The sequence below is a fragment of the Notothenia coriiceps genome, unplaced genomic scaffold (genome assembly GCF_000735185.1).
Source record: "Notothenia coriiceps isolate Sejong01 unplaced genomic scaffold, NC01 NC01_scaffold00038369, whole genome shotgun sequence".
Lineage (NCBI taxonomy): Eukaryota > Metazoa > Chordata > Actinopteri > Perciformes > Nototheniidae > Notothenia > Notothenia coriiceps.
This window is the reverse complement of record NW_011371070.1, coordinates 74030-84124: the sequence shown is the minus strand read 5'-3', so window position 1 is coordinate 84124 and position 10095 is coordinate 74030. Positions and strand designations below refer to the sequence as shown.

The 10095-nt window shown below is 40.3% G+C and overlaps 1 protein-coding gene across 1 annotated transcript in view; it reads right to left on the bottom strand.

Annotated features, from left to right (window-relative positions):
- Nucleotides 1-3447: 3447 nt before the first annotated feature.
- LOC104968194 (extracellular matrix protein FRAS1-like) overlaps nucleotides 3448-10095 on the bottom strand; it is a 10739-nt gene continuing 4091 nt past the window's right edge. Inside the window, exons 4-6 of the mRNA XM_010797769.1 lie at nucleotides 8125-8287; nucleotides 5675-5824; nucleotides 3448-3564 (exon numbers count right to left, since the gene is read on the bottom strand). Coding sequence (XP_010796071.1) covers nucleotides 3448-3564; nucleotides 5675-5824; nucleotides 8125-8287 — 430 coding nt within the window. The remainder of the gene's footprint in view (nucleotides 3565-5674; nucleotides 5825-8124; nucleotides 8288-10095) is intronic.

The window sequence follows — 10095 nt, the reverse complement described above, 5'->3', positions numbered from 1 at the left end:
AGCAACAGCCACAAATACAATATAAACTCTGGTTAAATTGGGTTAGAGAGCATACAGTCAAAGCTAGAATTAGCTTGTAGTTATTTTCATATTTCCTGTATTTGAAAACATCTTTATAATTAACTTTATTAAACAAAGTAGAATCTAAATATTAGATTTGTTCTGGACCGTCCAAAGCAAGGGATCTGGTGTTATTTTACACGTTTTGCTTATAAAAAAGGCATGAAAATTACACATTTAATCTTTTATCATGTGTATCACACTGTGGTAAGTAGCCTTGAGCTTTGAACCTGTTTCTGTAGTAACTGCTGTCTGCCTTTTGAAGCTGATAACGTTTACTGTTTTATACTAGTATTAACTTTAGTGATGCTCAGCAGGAGGTTTCACGCCTCTGTTCAACAATGGCAAAATCCCCCGAAAGTATTAGAGCTTACACATTGTGTTTCTTAGAGTTTGAACCGAATGCTGCTATGATTTTCCAGATTTCATTTGAACTTGAATTTAAATTCCTACAGACAAAAAACGTAAATGTTTTTGGTTGTCATTGGTCTATGTCAAACCAGTCTCATAAAAAAAACGTGTAATAACTAAGTTGGTCCACAACGTAGGACGTAGTATTTCTACAAAAACGCCTCTGAAGTTGTAAGATCCCTACTTTTTTTTTCTTCACCATTCATTCCAATGGCCTGACGTCTATGTCACGTGATCTTCCAAATTTCTCCCCTGCAGAAAAAAAAAACATGGCCGAACTTCGTTTTATTCTCGGTGTAAAATGCCTATTTTAAAGTTAGTTTGGCCATAACAATCCGTTTTTATGTCATTTGATGCGAGAAATATGAGTTATTATTTCAGATTATGTGTGCAGTGGATGTACATGATCTTTAGTTGGCTAGTTATTACGAAGATTACTTCAGGAAATTGTGTCTATACAACGTTTTCATTGTTACCAAGGTGGTTGCTAGGGACGCTGCTATCGATATTATTTCTGTTATGTTGTGTAAAATGGTGTTATCTTTATTGCTACCCCCTTCCCCGTCAATGTATAGTGTTGGTCCACAGCGCAAACGTATTAGTTTAACAAAATCCGCATCTAAAATGGTGGCATAGTGTGGTGCCGAGAGATGGGAGTCGGAGGCGGGGTATCAAAGGTACAAGCTAGACTTTTATGGAGGCCCATTCCCAAACCGCCCCCTACACCCTACCCCTACACCCTACCTCTCCGTTTGCGCGTTCACGCGGAGGGTCCGCCATATTGAGGGCTGTTCCAAACCAACGAGTGTGGAGCGGTGTGGAGGTGGAGTGGGCTATCAAGCCCTCAAACAGCGAGTCTGCAGCGGTGCTGACTTGAGACCGGTCTCTACCTGACCAGAGTCACGCTGTGTGCATCCGTCAGGAAGCACGCTGTTTACAAGTAGTTCCAGCAAACATCCACTGATAAACTGCGATAAACATCAGGTTTAAAACTAAAAGAGCTTTACAAAAAAGTAACACAATGAAATATGTTTGGAGTTTTATTTGAGTTATTAATTTACCTTTTTTGTCTGAGATGCTGATTTGAAAACCGCTGTTACATACAGTTACGGCATTTCCTGTTTGTGCCGGAGAAAGGGGAGTCCGTCCCAAAGCTTGCCGCTGTATTTACTCCCTCCATCTGACAGGAGGGAGCCTCGTTGAGCTGCGAGTGTGGCTACAAACGGAGTTCACTCCGTCACGGAGGGGTAGGGTCGAGGGAGTGGTTTGGGATTGGGCCTGAAATATCAAAGTTAATTAACCAAGGCCAAATCCAGATATCGCATAATTGTATTTGCAATTAGCTCAGTCAATTCATGTTCGTCAGAGGATAAATGTACATCTACAAGGGTTCGAAAATGAAACATTTGTATACACCGGTATAGTGTTCATTTGTATTTTTGTTGTCTTTAAAACATTTTTCAAAACACCCATTTTCCAGTTGCTTCCTTTAAAGCTTCTGAAAACATTCAAAGTCTCAGAAATATTTAAAGGTACAAAAATCAGTTTTTTGGATTTCACTCACACCCCTTTTCTTCACATTTCTGAGATATCCTGTTGTTTATATTTCAAATCAAGATAATTATCCCATCCTGATAAGAGGCTCTCTTCCCTCACCTTATAACAGCCAGATGATGGAGATGCGATGTGATTTACCCTTCTGCCTGAATTACACAAACAAGTACACGTACTCACATCAGCTATTCCCTGCGGAGCCCTGACTCAGCTCACTGCGGAGTCATCTGTCTCCTTTGACAAAGACACTCACACTTTGTCTCCAACTTCAGATATCTCAAGGTTGATTTTGCACTTTCGCTGCGACTCTCCTCTGCTGCCACGAAGTCGCAGAATAGACGGTAACTGTAAAATGGCCTCAGCGCATCTATCCCGTAGCCAAACTGCCAGACAAATGTGACTTAAGGGAAATAAAAAGGCTGTTTGGGGACACGCGACAAGGTTTGCTGTCATCCCCGCTGTCAGAAGCAATAAGTGATGGCTCTGTAACTGGACGCCTGAGAGGCTGGAGAGGTCTGTGTTTCTGTTCAAAGCACTACTGTCATGTGACGCTATACCTGAAGATACAAGACGAAGGGAGAGTTTCATAATAAGCAGTGACAAAGTCTTAGAACTTTTTTTTAAAGAAATTGTTCCCTAGAATGTAATTGTCTGGAGATAAGTTAAGAGAGTCACTTGTTCTTCAGGCTGTAGGTCAGTCCCTAGGGGTTAGGAATCTGATGGTCATTGGTTCAAGTCTCCACAAGGACGAAAATGGTATGTTAAACCTTTTTTAGAAAAATCCCTAAAATGGAATGGACTGGAGATAAGTTATGAGAGTCACTTGTTCTTCAGGTTGTAGCTCAGTCTTTAGTGCCTTGGAAACCTGAGGGTCACTGGTTGAACAGAAAAAATATATATAATATATATGTTAACCTTTTTTTTAAGTTCACAGCCTACCCTCACACTGCTCACGGGCTCTGAACTATGGCAGCCCTTTCGTTTTGACACCTCTCCCTTAATGCGTACGCATGTACTTCAGGTCTAATATCGTTTGTGCATTCATGTACTTTAATTGTGACTAATTTGTACTTCCCCTGTGGGATTAATAAAGTATTCTTCTTCTTCTGTCTCTGTTCTTCCGTCCACCAGGAGGCTCAATTGGCGGCTCGAGTGCCATCACCCCCGATGTCCCCTTCTCTGTGGAGGACCTGACGGCTGACCACATCTTCTACGTCCAGGACAGCCAGAAAAAAGCTCCGGCTAAACAGGACGTGTTCAGCTTCTACATCAGCGATGGACATAGCCAGACGGAGGCTTTCAACGTCGAAATTGACATCCAGGTAACTAAGTTCCATAGCTCTTGAAATATTGGAGCAAGTATGCTTTTTGAGCCACATCTTATTGACATTTTAGTAGTTTATGTAAGTTATATATACATTTTCAGTTTGACATCACCTGGTTACAGACTTGGTCTTCAACACCATCCATCATGCCAAACTTTTTTTCTTTACGTTTCACATCTTCACCCATCAAATCATACACATTGTCTGTACACATCTAACAGGAAGAAAGCACATTGTATTGAGCTGCTGACATTTTCTTCAGCAGCTCCATCAGTCCCAAATATCTCGAAATACTCCATACACTGGAATACCATTATCATGTTGACTGTGAAAGTAAAATATATAAAATGAGATTTTATTAGACAAAGTTCTGCCATATGGAGTTTTTAGTAAAAGTGAAAGTTAGAAAAGCAAAAGATTCTTCTTAATTTATTAGCTTTAAAAATGTAAACCCTAAGGACCAAAACACCATGGATACGATAGCTGCTCTGTGTCATCAGGAACACTTTGAGCTGTGTTTAGCTGGGACTTTTCAGCTTTACGGACCAGTAACTTCAAAATGGACCACTACCCTTGACCTGCACCTAAACACACTCAGCATCCATATCAATCACTGAAGGCTGCTTAACGTCTTGAGTTGAATTGATGAGGCTGTCAGTGAGCTGTGTGTGTGTGTGTGTGTGTGTGTGTGTGTGTGTGTGTGTGTGTGTGTGTGTGTGTGTGTGTGTGTGTGTGTGTGTGTGTGTGTGTGTGTGTGTGTGTGTGTGTGATCGTGTGTGTGTGTGTGTGTGATCTGTATGCATACTGTAAGTCTTTGAGCATGTGTAAAGTATAACAGGGTAAAAGTATTAAAAGTTAATAAATCAATTTAGCAAAAATGAAGGCTATTAAAAAGTATTAAACGGCATTTTCCAAGGTATTACATTTTGTAGCTTGTTTTCAATAAGTATATAAATTGTCCAAAGAGGTTGTATTCTACAGTGTGCCTGAATGTAATCATGGCGTAGGTGTGTTGTGTNATCGTTTGCTGTGAAAGCATATAACTCTGTCCACGTAGAATTAAACCCTCTGTGTTCCTCCGATACTTTTCTTTTCTTTGATTTATTCATAGTTCGCTCTGAGCGAACTATGAATAAATCAAAGAAAAGAAAAGTATCGGAGGAACACAGAGGGTTTAATTCTACGTGGACAGAGTTATATGCTTTCACAGCAAACGATACTGGCTTACCGGGATGTTTGATGTGTGGAGAAGATTTCAAAGGTGCAGCAGTCTTTACATATTGGAGGGAAAACAAGGAAGAGGAAGACAGCTGACGATCTTCAGTCATAATTTAATCACCTAACTCTTTTTAAGGTGCAGCTACATGTTTTATTTATTTCAAAGTGGGCCGTTTTTAATTATATTCATTTTCTTCAAATGTGCAGAGGACTCCCCAAGTGCTGTGTTGATTTATTTATTGAAAAGAACCCTGCCCTAAGACATTGGATCTGTAACATCACGGTTTCACATTTTTGCCATGTCTAGTTATTGTCTGCTCTTGATAAGTTGGTTAGTTATTAGGTTTATGTTGTCTGTTTATTGTATAGTACGTGTGTAGATGTTTTGTTCACGTGTTAAGTTACAGTCACCTTTTCTGCCTTTGCCAAGAATCCAAAAGAGTCATTTTTATTGTTTATTTATTTCCCTAATTAAGTAAAGACGTTTGTTTCTGTACTTTTGTGTTGAGTCATGCATTGGAGTCCAAATCATTGCTTAACAGGATCCTACATTTCCCATGATGCAACTCAAACACATTTATTATTAGTGTGCCCCTTGAAAGCAAGAATTTTTCTAAATATGAGCATATTCTTGGGTTTGATTTGGTTTATGACTTTATTCTGCTCTTACAGTTACCCAGGTGGGATAAGCTCCTTATCAAATCATCTCACCTTTTCCAACAGTCTCTCTGGGGGACATAGTAAAGTACAGCAGCAATTCAGAGGAGTCAAATAATTGGGGCTTCAACAATGGCTCCATCTGCAGCTGTGTCCTAATCCACAACATCATCACACTGCGATAGATGGCAGCGTCACCGCACGGAATTCAACCCGGGATTGTGTGCGTACGAGTGTGACGTAAATAGAAATGTGAAAATAATTCCGAGGGGGGTGCAGGTGAGACCATGTACATGCACACAGGAGTAGCACTGTGTCACCTGTGGTCATGCATGCACATACTGTACGTCTGCTCATGTTCTGGTTTGTAACTTTACATGGAGCACATGGGGGAGGAAAGAAACAACGTCCTAGCTCCTCACAATGCTACTAAACAAAAACACACATACATACAGGAAGGCCTCACCTCTGTTGGTGTTTTCAATGAAGCCGTACTTTGGAGGACTGATGATCCAAACCAGCAGGTCCTTCCTGGGTGTGTCCAGGTCTGACACTAGGATGTTATTGGTAGACAGCGCCACTCGGCCGCCTTCCTGGACCTAGACAACAAAAAACTCAAAAAATAAGTTGTTCCTGTGGCCTGTACCATGAGGCAGGATTTTTGGAAAGGGAGGAAAGTCCAGGGTTAATTTTCAGTCCTACGATGGTGGTTCACTTCTTACAAGGGTAGATCTCCATGGTAACTTGTGCAGAAAACCAATCAAAGTCAAAAGACGGACGCACTGATTTTTAAAATAACATCATACAAATTCTAATTCTAAGGCTATAAAGTATACCAGGCAAAAGGAAACACAGCTTGAATGCAGAACAACCGCTGGCAATAAATCCTGGACTGTGTGAATCTGTAAACTAAAAGAATATCACTACCTATCTACAAAACAATATGACTGTCATTACATTTGCCTCGTAGCAGCGCTTGGCAGGATTGCGGTTGTCAGGTTTAATTATGGCAGACAACACAAACATATCCAGGGTCTGGTTTCAGACAGAGGGCGGAAAGAGGTGCTGCAGCACAAGCAGTATGAGAAAAATAAAAAGCTTTATGAAGCATGTAAACATGTCACAATAGAGGCACAACATACAAATGTGAACCGGGTAAAGCAGGGCACATTATTAAATGCTGCTTGAAACTTGCTTCCTCCTTCACAATGTTGTTTTTTAAGTTTGCCAAAATTACTCCACTGCAGTAGTTCCACTTAGTGCTGTATTTTGAGGCAGTTTTCTCCCAGAGCGAGATGTTTTTGTGTTTTTCTCTGTGTACAACCACAAAAGAACACCTTCCAGCTAACCCAATAAGAGGTTTTAAAGTAAAGACCTTTGAGATTTTACTTCATATCTTTCAAGACGGGCAGCTCTACGGTGCTTATTTAGGACTCATCTCAGAGGGAGCACCAGTGTGACCCTCATTAGGTCTGACATTTATTCTCCTTCTCCTCTACCACGTTCCCCCACACAGCTAGAGCCAGGCTCGCTGTGCTGTTGTGCATTCTTCAAGAAATATTTCACATTTTTTAACTGCCAAAGGAAAAGAATGGAATGTTGAAGGACATATACTTCCTGGGAATAGTTAACTAGGACTAGGAAGAAAATGCAAACACAATAACGCCTTTATTGATAATAAAAGGCACAGAAATGCCAACTAACGTTTATTTTCATTTAGAATGAATCTGCTGATTATTTTCTTATTATAGTTGGTGCAATTTGTAAAAATATTGAACAATTCAGTCAAAAGTTACACCATCAAGTTGTTTTTACAACAAAAAGTCAACACTTTAACGTTATTACTATTTGACATTATTAAAGAGGACATATAATGCCAATTTCAGGTTTATATTCACACAGAATTTTGTGCTTAGTCTGTGACATGTTTCCATGCTTTAATGCTCAAAAAGCTCTTTATCTTTCTCATACTGCCTGTGCTGCAGCACCTCTTTTCACCCTCTGTCTGAAACCAGAGCCCAGTCTGCTCTGATTGGTTAACTGGCCAGCTCTGTTGTATTTGGTCAACCGATAAGAGATGTGTCATAATATTTTGCCCCTTTGCACATCACGTATAATGTTTTGGAGCGCTAGCCAATAAAAGCGCTGGTTTTAAATAGTGATGTCATTTTGTCATGGAAGAAAACAAAGGATTCCAATGGAGGCGTTGCAAGGGGGGGAGAGTGTGGGAGACTAACTCCCTCTGGATGGAACTTTGGGATTTTAGCCTTTGCAGACCATTTACATGCACAGAAACGATATAACACACCACAGGTCAGGGAAAACCCCCAAAAGCACCTTTAAAAGCAAAGATTTGAAGCTGGAACCAGTACCACTTTTTCTGTCCATCGGCTATTGATGAGTCAACTACAACAGAACACATTTTAAAAGCTCTGCATTTGTTTTGGATGACAACATCTTGAAGTGTGAAGTGACTAAAGCTATCAGATAATTGTAGTGAAGCATAAAAGCCTGTAAGTTGCTAAAAAGTGAATTAAGTACATGTTCTTAATTACATTCCACCACTGTCACTAGAGGTTGTTATCTGAGGGACCAAACAGGACAGTGTGCGACGGTTTCCTTTGCTTCATTTGTCCCGTTAATGACTCTTTCTGAATGTGGCAGCTGCTGTGAAAATAACTAAAAACGTATTTGAGGGTTTCAGTCTCTTATGAGCTGGCAGGGTAATGGAGAGGAAATAACAGTGTGCAGTATGTGTGTTTAAAACCGTTAATTCACTATACACCAGCCATATAATTGTAATCTTTTATTAGGATAACTTTTAAAGGGTGCCAATGTGAGAGCGTGTTCCTCTGTGCTTTGTTCAGTGTTCAGTGTGTGTATGTGAGTGTGTGAGTACCTTGATGCCGCTGTTGACTGTAACCACGGGTGGCTGTCTTGGCGTGGAGGTAACGGTGATGGTGCACATCTGGTTGTCGAGGTGATTATTGTCCCCATCGTAAACAACAAAGTGGAAGATGTCGGTGATCGGCTGGCTGCCCGTCTCTATGGAAGTAATGTACCTGTAGATAGAGTTAATGGTTTGATTAGTTATCTAAAAAAGATTTACATAGACTTATTTATTTGACACGATAATTATCTTTGAATGAATACATAAATATCAGTTTATGTGTCTAATCCTGGACTGATAGGAGAGCTTTGCATTAGCCCTCCCAGGATGATACAGCTGCTAATCTCTGCAAAGCGCTAATCAAATTGAAAACTATACCGGTGTACTCTTCTTGAATCACTTTTAAATCTTCTAAAACAATTCCCGGCTCTTGTTTGTACGAGACAACACCACAGAGACATACACTAATACGGGTGATTTAAAGTTAGCCCCCGGAGAGCATCCCGTGCTAAAGCTAATCATTATGGAAATGAAGAAGCTGAATATTTATATTTAATCTACTCTCTTATGGGCCCTCAGTACCTCTTGCAGGTAATTTCAGAATGTTGCTAATTGGCATTGCTTGTGTCAACAGGCTGAGAAGTAATGGGGCAAAGGAAACAATACTCCTGCTTGTTTACGTGTTATCTTATTGGCTTTTGTAACTTTTGCATAACTCTCGTCTTGTGAGGAGGAACATTAGATTAAAGGAAAACTAAATGTCTCAATAAACTATAAACGTTCCTCCGCTGCGGTGATGCCGAGTGGAAGAGAGCTTCAATCAGATCAATTGATCTTGATAGCAACTGCAGCCTGAAGAACCCTATATCTCTCGCAGAGTGGAATGAACAGCAGACCTTTCCATTAAAGCAGCCTCTTTATTAAAGGTTCACACAACACAACATATCACTCGTTATGCTCTTGACTTCCATATAAGCGGTTTTCAGGTTGTTACTTTTGTTGAAGGACTCCAGTGAAAGCCCTTTTGAAGAGGGCTGCAGGATTTGGAAAAAATAACAAGTTGCAATTACTTTGGCTGATATTGCAACTGCGTGATGATTTGAGATACTAGAGATAATTATCTTTTTAGGAGGTTCTGTACGTTTCTTTTTATTAAAAAGGGCATATTTTGCTCATTTTTAGTTCATACTGCCTGTCCTGCAGCACCTCTTTTCACCCTCTGTCTGAAACCAGAGCCCAGTCTGCTCTGATTGGTTAGCTGGTCGACTCTGTTGTGAATGGTCAAACGCTTAGAGATGTCCCGCCCCTTAGCCTATCACGTACAATGTTTTGGAGTGTTAACCCAGTGGTTCTCAAACTTTTTCTTTCAGGCCCCCCCTTTGGAGAAAAAAAAAGTCGGGCCCCCCCAACACAAATAGTCAGGCTCGTGGGGCGGCCGCCAGACCATTTTATTCTGTGGGGGCTGTGGGGTAGCTTGACGTTTCATAGAGGCTGCTCAAACATTTAGGGTTTCCCATTAATGTACCGGTCGCTACAGTGGAATTTTCTACTGCAACAAACCCCACGCAAATACACAGTGTGACAGTTACAATGAAGGCTCGAGGCATATAGGTGTAAGCAGGGGTAAAGTGCTATTTTTATAGATGGTGTGTGGACCTGACATAGGGGGGTCCGGGGGCAAGCTCCCCCGGAAGATATATTTTTAAATATTGAAGTTAAATGCATCAATCTGGTGCACTTTGAGAGCAAAATGAAGAGATCTATGGATACCTCTCTCAACACCCATTTGAAACAGAACTGTAAGCAGATTTACTTTTTCTTTATGGATATTTTATAAATCACCCTTTTAAACTTTATTCTTGTTTTACTGTCATACTGTATACTGTAGTATTTCATACCTGTTTTTCATTTATTCTCTTATTTTGTTATAACTTTAATGATCATATAAACGTGTGCCTCGGAAATAATTGTTTACATTAA